Source organism: Rhinopithecus roxellana, chromosome 1 (genome assembly GCF_007565055.1).
Source record: "Rhinopithecus roxellana isolate Shanxi Qingling chromosome 1, ASM756505v1, whole genome shotgun sequence".
Taxonomy (NCBI): Eukaryota; Metazoa; Chordata; class Mammalia; order Primates; family Cercopithecidae; genus Rhinopithecus; species Rhinopithecus roxellana.
Window position 1 is genome coordinate 99,853,553 of NC_044549.1, and position 12,646 is coordinate 99,866,198.

Below are 12,646 nucleotides of genomic sequence, written 5' to 3' on the forward strand. Positions count from 1 at the left end.
TCTTCAGTAAATACTCCTAGGAAAACAGGATATCCATATGCAGATGAATAAAACTAGATCTCTATCTCTCACCATATACAAAAATCAAATCACAATGGATTAAATACTTAAATCTAAGACCTCAAACTATGAAACTACTAAAAGAAAACATTAAGGAAACCCTCCAGGACACTGGACTGGGCAAAGGTTTCTTGAGTAATACCCCACAAGCACAGGCAGCCAAAGCAAAAATGGACAAATGGGATCACATCAAGTTAAAAACATTCTGCAGGAATCACATCAAGTTAAAAACCTGCTGCACAGCAAAGGAAACCATCAACAAAGTGAAGAGACAGCCCACATAATGGGAGAAAATATCTGCAAACTATCCATCTGACAAGGGATTAATAACCAGAATACACAAGCAGCTCAAACAACTCTATAGGAAAAAAATTAATAACCTGATTTAAACAAATGGGAAAAAGATCTAAATAGACATCTCTCAAAAGAAGATATACAAATCTCAAACAGGTATATGGAAACGTGTTCAACATCACTGATCATCAGAGAAATGCAAATCAAAACTATACTGAGATATAATCTCACCCCAGTTAAAATGGTTTTTATCCAAATGACAGACAATAGAAATTCTGGCGAGGTTATGGAGAAAAGAGAACACTTGAACACTGTTGGTGGTAATATAAATTAATATAATCACTATCGAGAATAGTTTGGAGGTTCCTCAAAAAACTAGATGTAGAACTACCACATGGTCCAGGAATCTCACTGCTAGTTGTAATACTGAAAGAAGGAAAATCAGTATATTGAAGAGTTACTTACACTCCCATGTTTATTGCAGCACTGTTCACAATAGCCAAGATTTGGAAATAACCCAAGTGTCCATCAACAAATGAACGGATAAAGAAAATGGGGTAAATATAAACAATGGAGTACTATTTAGCCATAAAAAGAATGAGATCCAGTCATATGCAAAACACGGATGAAACTGGAGGTCATTATGTTAAATGAAATAAGCCAGCCAGAGAAAGACAAATTTTGCATATTTATTTGTAGAAACTAAAAAAATTAAATCAATTGAACTCCTGGCGATAGAGAATAGAATGGTGGTTACCGGAGTCTGGGAAGGGTGATGGGGCAGGGTTGGGGGGATGGAAAGTGAGGAGGGTTAATGGGTACAAATATATAGTTAGATAGGGTGAATAAAAGCTAGTATTTGATAACACAACAGGGTAACCACAGTCAACAATATTGTACATTTAAAAATAACTAAAAGAGTGTAACTGAATTGTATGTAATACAAAGAAAGGATAAATGCTTGAGGCAAGACACCTTATTTACCCTGACATGATTATTATACATTGTATGCCTGTACCAAAATATCTCATTTATCCTATAAATATATACCCCTACTATGTACCCAGAAAAATTAAAAAGACAAAATTTCAAATAGCTGACTAAATTTTTTAAATAAAATCAAAATAAATTCTATATGTATTAATGACTCACTTGGGAAACAAAACCCAGGATACTGTATGTACTATCTAGGAATGGGACTACTTTAATAAGACTACCCAGAAACAATACAAGATAATACTTGATTATACCAAAATTAAAAACTTCAATATGGTAAAATTTACCATAAAAAGTCAATAGATAAATTATACATTAGAAAAAATTGAATATAGAATATAATACCTATACTGTATAAAATTTGCTATAAAATTATCAAGAAAAATTCCAATAATGCAATAGAAAATTTCCAGAATCTATGAATAGGTAGTTCTCAGGAGAGAAAATAAAAATATATGATTATTTTAAATTTTATCTGATTTTAAAATTTTTATCTGTTGATACTGCTATAAAGTTAATATGACTTGTTATCTTCTCTTCCAACACTAGGTTCTCTCCAGATTTCCATAGTCTGTGGTATGTTTCCATGATTAAAGACTCCCAAACACAGGAGGTTCAGAACCCTTTCTGACTTCCTTCTCTTCCATGTTTACCAGACAGATGTTCATCTCCCCGGTCTTGGGTAGTCACCTCAACCCTGATTCTATCTCACCCTTCCAACTGGGCCACGGAGAAGGCTAAATAGACACAGTGGGACAAGCATGAGCATTGAAGTCCAACCAGTTTTGCTTTTACTTTCTGCCATTTACTAGGAATGTAGTACCAGTTATGATACTTTCTGGGCCTTGGTTCTGTCCGCTGTAAGATAGGATAATTATACATGTTTTTCACGGTCTCTGTAAGAACAGATAGAAATAATTCATATAAAGTGTCTAGCACACTTAGGACTTAAAAAATGTGAGTTCCCTTCTCTACTTCAGCTTCTTATGGTTAGTCTTGAGATTGGGATACTGGCAAAGATATTTTCAAAATGGCTACCTGGCTCCAGTGTCTTGATGTTTGAAACACCTCTATTCATTAATAACAGATTACTTTTTCTAAAACTCTGCTTTTGTGATATCATTCTTCTGATTACCTATTTTATCGATCCCTTACTACCTCCAGGGAAAATTACAAACTGTTTACATTTACTGTCAAGACACTCATTCCTCTCAGGTGGAGACAAATTTTAAAACCTTGCCCAAGATGCTTCAAACACTTTAAATTTTTTCATTTGGAAAAATGAAGGATTGCCTACAAATCTGGATTCACCTTTACAAGGAAACATAGTAAAGCACAGATATACCAAAGTAAATTTCACTTTAGTTTTCTGAAATCTTACATTTCAGTTGAAATGTCTTTTATATATCCACTTAAGTCTTACCACACTAAATGGCAAAACTGGAAATGACAGTAAGTATTGACCACAGGCACAGTTATCACCATAGTGATACTAATAATTAGGCATATTTGCAACCCAAAATAATTAAAACAAGATTTTGTTGTAATTACAAGTAAAAATGTAAATATTTCCTCATGTAGTTATATAACTAGTCACCAACAACAGCAAAAAAGACTTTTCTTTACCTAGTACTTCTTTTTCCAAATCATAGCATCTGGTTTGCAAGTTTACTTCCTGTTGTCTAGATGTCTGAATCTGCTGAGATCTCAATATGGCTGCATCTGACAACAATTTCAGATTTTTCATTTCCTTTTCAAGGCATACTTTATTTCTCTGGGACACTGTCAAACTTTTATTCAGTATGTCTATTTCTGTAAAAAGAATTCAAAGTTTACAAATAGCCAATAATTGAATCATAAAACATTTCTCTAAGGATTTATTAGCTTCTTTTAGAAAATTAATAGTTGAAAGGCAATATGACATTTCTGAGATTATAATGACATCTAACTAAAAAGTTAAATTTAAATTCAGCAGTCATTCTGAAAATGATGTTTTATTGCTACATGATGCATGAAATCTTTTAACAGTATTTTTTTAGCTTTTAAATTGCATTAAGTGGTAATACAGCCTGCTTTTTAAATACTCACATAAATGAATAATATAAGATCTGTGTAATGTTATGGGTTTTATTGAAATTTTTTTTTAGGCAACATGATTCAGAAAAGTAAATTTAAATGTTCTAGCATGAGCTGGTTGGGTGGCATTTCTAAGGGGTTAACTAGGATACGTTCTCTACAAATTATGAAGAAAGATTTTAGGAGTAGAGTGGACTAGAAGGATGTAGTGTCTAAAACTAATAAATTTATAGGCAGAAATCATAGTTAATAATCTCTTAATGATTTTAATAGTACTTTGTCCCCCCAATAAGACCAGAATTCATCATAATAATCATGTCATTATTCTATTTAGATTGTTTAATAAAAATGTCTTTATAGCTCTACTTAGATTTAACTGTGCTAATTTTATATAATTTCATGAGAAATGCATGGAGCATATTATCCTTTGGAATAATTAACAAGCTCCCCGTTCATCAGTCTTTTCTGTACTATTGCCTTAAACGATCATTAAAACACAGGAACACACACTCAACAAAGATAAAATAAGTGCTATAAAATTTGTACGACCACAATTAATTGAATTGATGAGCATGTGATTTACATGAAAATTTGGACAGTCTGCTTTTTCAGACATTTCAATTGGAATTCCCTTCTTTGGTTAGCCCATCCTGGACTATGTGATAGGTTTATGTGATGAGATGTCAAAAGTGGTTGGTTTCGTTTATTGCTTTTGGTGCCACCACAGCAGAAACAGCAACCACGTGGACCAGTGAAGACCACAAGTAGAGATACATAGGACAGACATGCAGTAGAGGTAATATGGCCAGGAAATGGTTATAGGAGAAGTAAAGCAGAGAGCTAGAACAGAGCACAGGAAAAAGAGCATGTTTTAAGGGATTGTGATGAGGAGGATCAGGAATGTAGTACAAGGAGAGAAAAGCAAAATATCTTTCCATGGGTAGAAAGCATGTCTGGGAGAAAAAGTGGTATTTGTGATAGACCTGGGGAATAAGCACAAGGGGCCTGGCACCTTCACTACATTTAGTTCCTGCTCAAAATGGAAAACCTAGATAAATAAATTGCAGGAACCAAATAAGTGGGATTTTAATATAGTCCAATGATTATTTTATGTGGGAATTTTTTTCCCTCAAAATAGTTATATGCTACTAAAAACTTACGACTATGCACCAATTTGTGTGAGGAAAACTACTAACACACAGTACATAAAATTTTTAAAAGAATGGAGTTAAAGCAAATAAGGAGGTTACAGTTTCCCTACGTACCTAAAAAGTCTGTGTATTTTTGTAGCCAAAAAGGTGGCTCCTTAAGGTTGAATAAACTATAATATACCAAAACCATATCTATGTTTAAGTCAAAATGACACTGCACAGCACCACACACATGCTGTCACCTATTTATCATTTGCCAAAATGACACTGCTTAGGTTAGCAAGCTGACTCTGTTAACATACACTATACTCTAAAATAACTATTAATGTCAATGTGACTTTCTATCTGACATTAAAAGAATAAAAATCTGCAATACAAATTTATTTGTGAAATATATTCTAAGACATGGAAAAGTACATCAAGATTTCAAAACTAACAGAAGCTACAACATTCCTAACACGGAGTTAGGAAAAAGTAAACTCAATGGAGATGAATTAACTTACCTTTTGCAAAATAAACACTCCTTTGCCTATGGCAATCCTAGTGTCAAAGATTCAATTCTACCCTTGTCATTATACAATTCCATACTTGTCAGACATGTGTCCTGATTTGGGGTTCAGAAATTAAGATTCCCCACAAGGTCAACCTATACTGGTCATTGTATCCACCTCGAACCTTTCCTGTCTCAGCACCATCCCATGAAGAAGGTCCTCCTATCCTCATATATTCAGCTATCATGGCTCAAATGTTACCTCTGTGCAGAAATCTTTTGGGACCTGATCTGGATGTGTTCTTCATCTTCCTGGAACTCACAGCAATTTACATCATTTGTGTTGCACTGATCACATGCATACATGTGACCTACTACTGGACTATAAGTTATTTTAGGCCATAGATAGTATCTTATTCATTTCTATTTCCCCCATTATTTCTACCATGATGTCTTAGGATTAACAAGAGCTCAATAAATGCCTAATAAATAAGTAAAGGCATTGCTGAGCAAAATTTCTAGACTGTTTTTGATACACCACTAGCTGAAGATCCTGAATATGTGTTTATCTCAGTCTTCATTTCAGAGGCAGGCATTTTGAGCCCCACATTTGTAAATGTCAGAGTAGGATAGGCAGTTAAAATACATATCCAAAAGAAACATTTTTAACTGAATAAATGAATCGATCAATTCTACCCCTAATTTAATCAATTTTGTGAAAAATGTGGACTACATTGCTAAGCCTAATTTTAAAAGTTCAATAACTATTCAGTCAATAGTTGTTTGGGGAGTGGAATTCACCTGATAAGTATTCTGCCTTGGTAAAAATATTTTTCCTGAAATTTATTTTATTAAAATAAGTATGCTCTTGTTTAAGAAAATTTCATCTATAAAAACTTCATTTTAAAAAATTTCAATTACATAAAGTGATAATCATTTGCTAGAACAGGAAATATTTTACTCATACCTGCTACTCAATATTCAGCATACATTATCAGCAAGAAAATATTAAGCAATTCCCTTTTCTAGGAATGTTGTTTCTGTTTTGGACTTTGATTTTAAAGCCTAATTTTAACATGCAAATCTTTTAAAGTAACTGAATAATATTGTGCAATATATATGGGGTTTACTACATTTATTAGTTTGCTAGGGCTGCTGAAAGAAAGTACCACAGATTGAATGCTTAAACAACACAAATTTATTTTCTCACAGCTCCAGAGACTAGAAATCTGAGATCATGGTGTCAGCAGGATTGGTTTCTTCTTGGACAGCGAAGGAAGGATCTGTTCCAGGTCTCTCTCCTTAGGCTTGCAGGTGGCTGCCTTTTCCCTGTGTATTCACATGGTGTCTGTAGGTGTCTGTGTACAGATTTCTTCTTCTTATGACACCAGTCAGGTTGGATTAGGGGCTACCCTAATGACCTCTTTAAAAACTTTATCTCCAAATACAGTTACTGTAGGAGGTACTGGAGATTAGGACTTTAACATTTCAATATATGAATTTGAGGACGGAGACACAATTCAGCCCATCACACTATATTTTAGAATACTTGTTATTTAAAATGTTTTTACTATTATCAAAATTTATAGCCAATACAGTTTTTAGCTTTTAGAATAACTATTATCACATAATTCACTAGCTAATGCAAATACAATTATTACTATTCAGCTATGCAATTAATTTCTTTACCTTGATGAGTTTTTTTTTCTTTGTTTTTCTATTAGTCCTGTGAGCTTAGGGAAATGAACTCAAAATTATGCTAGGCCATTATATTATTAGGAAACCTCTATAACTTTATTGTCAAGGCATTCTGATGTTACAAACACAGTGTGATTCTTAATTCACAAAACTTCACAGTTTTATTACAATAATAGGGAAAAAGACTCAGTGATCAGATTTACTAAATAAAGAAATCAAAAAGTCAATAGCTGGGTGCAGTGGCTCACGCCTGTAATCCCAGCACTTTGGGAGGCTGAGGCAGGTGGATCACCTGAGGTCAGGAGTTCGAAACCAGCCTGGCCAACATGGCAAAACTCTGTCTCTACTAAAAATACAAAAATTAGCCGAGGGTGGTGGCATGCACCTGTAGTCCCAGCTACTCTGGAGGCTGAGGCAGGAGAATAGCTTGAACCTGGGAGGCAGAGGTTGCAGTGAGTAATCATGCCACTGCACTCCAGCCTGGGCAACAGAGCAAGACTCCATCTCAAAAAACAAAAAACAAACAAACAAACAAAAAACAACCTAAAAACTTTTTATTTTGAAATAAGTATAAATTTACAGAAAGTTGCAAAGAAATGTGTAGGGAGTTCCTATTCAACCTTAATGCCACCTCACTTCTTCCCTTGTTGACATTTTGTATAAGTGTAGCACACTGTCAAAACTAGAAAATTGCATTGGTAAAATCCACAGAACTCACTCCGATTTTACCAATTGTATACACACTCGTGTGTGTGTGTATATATAGTTCCATGCAATTTTATCATAAATGTAGCTTCATTACATATCAACACAATCAAAATACAGAATTGCTCTATTACCACAAAGTTGATCCCTGCAATTCCTTTATAGCCAAACCTACCACTATCCCCACCATCCCTAATCCCTGGCTACCACTAATCTGTTCTCAACACTTATAATTTTGTTCTTATAATTTTGTTATTTCAAGAACGCTATATAAACAAAATCATATCTTACGTAAACTTTTGAGACTATTTTCACTCAGCACAATTTAGCTGAGGTTCATTCAAGTTGTTACACATATTAATACTTTGCTCCCTTCTGTTGCTGAGTAGTATTACATGGTATGGACATAGGATGTTTTTCTTTCATCCATTGAAGGACATTTGGGTTGTTTCCAATTTTGGGCTATTATGACTATAGCTGCTATGAACATTTATATGCAAGTATTTTTGAGAACATAGGTTATTTATCTGGGATAAATGCTCAAGAGTGCAAATATTGGGTCATGTGGTAAGTGCATCTTCAATTTCAGAGGTAATTGCAAAATTATTTTCTAGAATGGCTGAACTATTTTATATTCTTACCAGCAGTGCTGAGAAAACTGGTTTCTCTGATCCATGTCAACACTTAGTATGGTCAGTCTTTTCAATTTTAGACATTCTAATAAATGTGTAGTTGTATTTAATTGTAGTTTTGCATTTTCCTGATGGCTAATGATGTTGAACATTTTTTTCGTGTACTTATTTGCCATCTATATTTCATCTTCGGTTAAATTTCTACCAATATCTTTTGCCCATTTTTTAATTGGATTTTTTTAATATAGAATTTTGGGAGTTATTTATTCTACATATAAATCCTTTGTTGGATATGTAATTTGCAAGTATTTTCTCCCAATCTGTACTGTAGCTTTTTATCCTTTTTAACAGGTCTTTCACAGAGCAAATTTTTTTTTTTTTTTTTTTTTTTTTTTTTTTTTTTTTTTTTTTTTTTAGGACAGGGTTTTGCAATGTTGTCCACACTGGAGTGCAGTGGCTGCTCACAGGTATGATCATAGAGCACGGCAGCCTCAAACTCCTGGGATTAAGCAATCCTCCCACCTCAGCTTCCTGAGTAGCTGGGACTACAGGCATGTGCTACTACACTCTGTAAAAGTTGTTAAATTTTACTGAGATCCAATCTATCAATTTTCCCTTTTAGGTATCATGATTTTAGTTCAAGTTTAAGAGCTCTTTGCCTAATCCTAGGCCCCAAAGATTTTTTTTTCCCTAAAAGTTTCATATTTTCTATTTAAGTCTGTGGTTAATCCACTGAGTTAATTTTTGTAAAAAGTACGCACTTTAGGACAAGGCTCTCTTTTGCTTTACTTAAGGATATTCAATTGTTCCAGTATGATTTGTTGAAAAGGCTATTCTTCCTCCACTGAATTGCCTGTGTGTCCTTATAAAAATCAGTTGAGTATATTTTTCTGGTCTAATTATGTAGATTTTTAAAAAACTACATGTGAAAAGCCTTTTTGTTACTTTATTTAGGAGAAAAGCTATAAACCCATTACAATGAACCATTCGGCAACAGAAATGAGAAACGAATATGATAGGAAAAACATGGACTTTAGAATAAAAAAGAATAGTTAGAGCTAACATATCTTGCTTCCTTATTCTGCTAGGCATATGGGATGTGTGTGTGTATGTATGTGCATTCTCATTGTATAGATGAGGACACTGAAGTCCCAGTTTTTTGTTAAGTGGCAGAGTCAGGATATAAACTTTGGCTGACTCTAGAGACCTGCTCTTAGGATGCCTATATATCTTTATGTATTAAGAATTCAAGCTGCAGCACAGAGGCCAGCACAGTTGAGCGCAGACATATTGGCTTGTGTGCCCTTCTCCAGACCTGGTGGTAAGTCTGTACAAGGGCAACGCCATCAAGGATCCTACGCTCCCCTCCAAATTTTTCCTGATTTCTGCCAAGAGTTCTAACATTCCTGACTCTGAATAGTGTTTGTTTAACAAATTTAAGTAAAAGATGAATTAAATAATAAAGACAACCAGAAAAAAACATTAACAGGTTAGGATTAAGAGTGACTGCTAAAGTGTTCTTCAGCTATAATTCCCATTGTCCTAATCATTTTTGTGAATTTCAAATAAATTATAACATTTACAAATTTTTGTATGTTAAAATGTTCATTTCACTGTTCATCCACACTAGGCATATCCAATAGAAATATATATAATGCAAACCACACATGTAATTTTAAATTTCCAGTAGCCATATTAAAAATATAAGAAGAAACATGAAAATTAATTTTAATAGTGTATTTTATTTCATTCCACATATCCAAAATGTTATTTCAACAAAAGGCTATATCCACATTTCAAGTACTCAATAGCCCCATATGGTTGGTGGCTAACCCATGGGAAAGCAAAGGTCTGCCTGCTTCTTAGGCTCCTGGTCATCTTTTCATATAAGTGGGATAGTTCCTCAAGTTTTACTAGAATTATCCTTTAAAAACATTACATTCAATTTATTTTTTCTATACTTAAGATACAGATTATTTGCTTAAAATTTTATGCTACAAAATTGGCATGTTTATGTAGTTACTAGGATTGCTGTTAAATCTAAAATGTGTTCAAACTGATCATAGAAACTGTAAAAAGGCAAGCATCAGCACCTTTCAAGTTTTACACGTATTTGCACATGTTTGTACATCCATGCCCTGGAAATTTGACTATTCTGATAGCACTAAGAAGAAAGTTTTTTAAAAGGTGAAAAAAGCTCTTATAATAATATAGCTTCAGTTTGACACGCCCCATCTGTTGTGTTCACCAAGCTCCTGCTTGGGAATTGAATATACTTTCCTCGTGTGTGCATTTCCACCTTACAGCTTCTGTCATCACCATTGTGTAACTTCTAAACAAGGTCCTTCAGCTTCTGAGGCAAAAGTGGTATACTATAATGGTAAATATAAAAGTCAAGGGTTGAAAACTAACTCCTATTTCTTCATGTTCAATAAAATATAAAATGTAACACTTGCAAATGAAAAGCAAAATGGGCATATACTTTGATTCTGCAATTCCACTTCTAGGAATTCACTATGTTAAAGAAAAAAACAGGATAAAATAATAAATATGCATGTATAAAGATGTTCATTGAAACCTTATTTACAATAGCAAAACTATGATCAAACTGAATGTCCAGGAATAGAAAATTAGTTAAATAAAATACATGCCTATAATAAAATACTGTCAACATAGTTAATTGGCATGACTATATTTTCATGATATATTTTAATTATATATATGTATATATATGCACAGAAAAGAGTTTAGAAAGCTCTATATCAAAATGTTAAGAGCAGTTATCTCTGTGTCATATTACAGATGATTTATGTCAATTTTTCTTCTTTTTTGCCCCTTTTCTGTATTTTCTATGTTTTTATATTGAGGTTGTTTTATGTTTATGATTGCAACAATTCTTATATCCTTTTGAATTTGGGAAAAACTAATTATTAAGTGTTTATATTTTCCTCTTGTAAATTCAATAAAAATCTTTCAAACTGATTTTTAAAATCCAATTTGAAATTGCACTACTGATAATAGCCTACATTAAATTTGCTCTTGGTTTTCAGGCAAGTGTAGCTAATAAATGAAGCCTCTCCTCCCTTTCCAGATTACAGAATATGTAAGCATTACTAAGAAATCTTAGAGAATACTCAGAGGTTCCAAAACTTAATATAAATATTATCAGGAATCTGACTATGCAAATGTGGGTGTACTTTAACTTCCACTTCAATTCCACAAAGTTCACTGAGCACCTACTATGTGACAGGTTCAATTCTCTTAAAACACTAGTAATATAGCATTCAGGAAAACAATCAAAATTCCTGTTTTCACTGAGATTACAACCAGTAGGAGGAGACTGGCAGTAAACACATAAATCAATAAATGAATATTTCTGGTAGTAGTAAATATTATTAAAAATGAAAGAGAAAATAAGGATAGAGAAGGACTATAAAGGAAGACAACTTTAACTAGGGCAGTCAGTAAAGATGTTTTTGAGGAGGTGGCATTTGAAGTGAGACTTTCAATTACAAGAAGGGACAGCTACTTGTTTGGGAGACCCTTAGTCAATTTCCCCTGCATGAATCTGAAGGGCCTCCCTCTTTTCACATATTGCACAGTCATAGCCACAGGTCACATGCAGGGAGAATAAAGTGAGTGAAGCTTTCTGAGGGAGGAGGGTTGTTCCTCTAAACAGAGGGGGCGTCAGTGTCTCCTTTTTTTGGTTATTTTTCTAAGATTGTGATACACTGCACTATATAACTGATATAATTGTTCCCAGCTATGTGGTTTAATTAACAGTCCTAAAATGGATAGTTGCCTTAAAAGTTTCCTGAAAAAGAAAATATGGATTACAGAAAATATTAATAATGCAACACAAATGAAAACAAAAACATTAGAGTTGATGTCTCTCCAAGTCTAACATGATTGAATTCACAATTATTGATATGAGGTAAGTATTCTATAAGATGTGACAAGACACTCAAAAATGAGAAAATTACCAAGACGACTATTTTACACGTACATTTATATCTTTTATATGAATACCTCATTACAAAGAATAAAATTAAAGAGACTGACGATACTAAGTGTCGGCAAAGATATGCAACAACTAGAGCTCTCATACATTGCTGGTAAAAATGTGAAAGGAACAACCACTTTGGAAAAGTCTTGGGTAGTTTCTTAAAATGTTGAATATACCCTACTATACAATTCAGCCATTCACTGGTAGGTATTTACCCACTCCTAGGTATTTACCCAAAAATGAACAAAAACATTATATCCAAAAAAAGACACATATGAATGTTCAAATAATGGAAATGATGCATAATACATAGTATATTTACAAAATGAAATACAATTATGTAAAGTGTATCTATATTATTAACTGTGGCAGAAGCAAGATTCCTCTGGCACAGATATGCAGATACTGGAAATTAAAAGTCAGCAGAAGAACACTAAAGGTCCAAAGAATATGACTAGCACACTCTCGGTGTCTGTTCCTTTTTTTTTTTTTTTTTTTTGAGACAGAGTCTTGCTCTGTCACCCAGGCTGGAGTGCAG

The 12,646-nt window shown here is 33.5% G+C and overlaps 1 protein-coding gene across 1 annotated transcript in view; it reads right to left on the bottom strand.

Moving 5' to 3' along the window:
• The window catches only part of LEKR1 (leucine, glutamate and lysine rich 1), a 238,078-nt gene that overhangs the window by 122,020 nt on the left and 103,412 nt on the right, over positions 1-12,646 (bottom strand). The window contains exon 6 of the mRNA XM_010365905.2: positions 2,977-3,162. Coding sequence (XP_010364207.2) covers positions 2,977-3,162 — 186 coding nt within the window. The remainder of the gene's footprint in view (positions 1-2,976; positions 3,163-12,646) is intronic.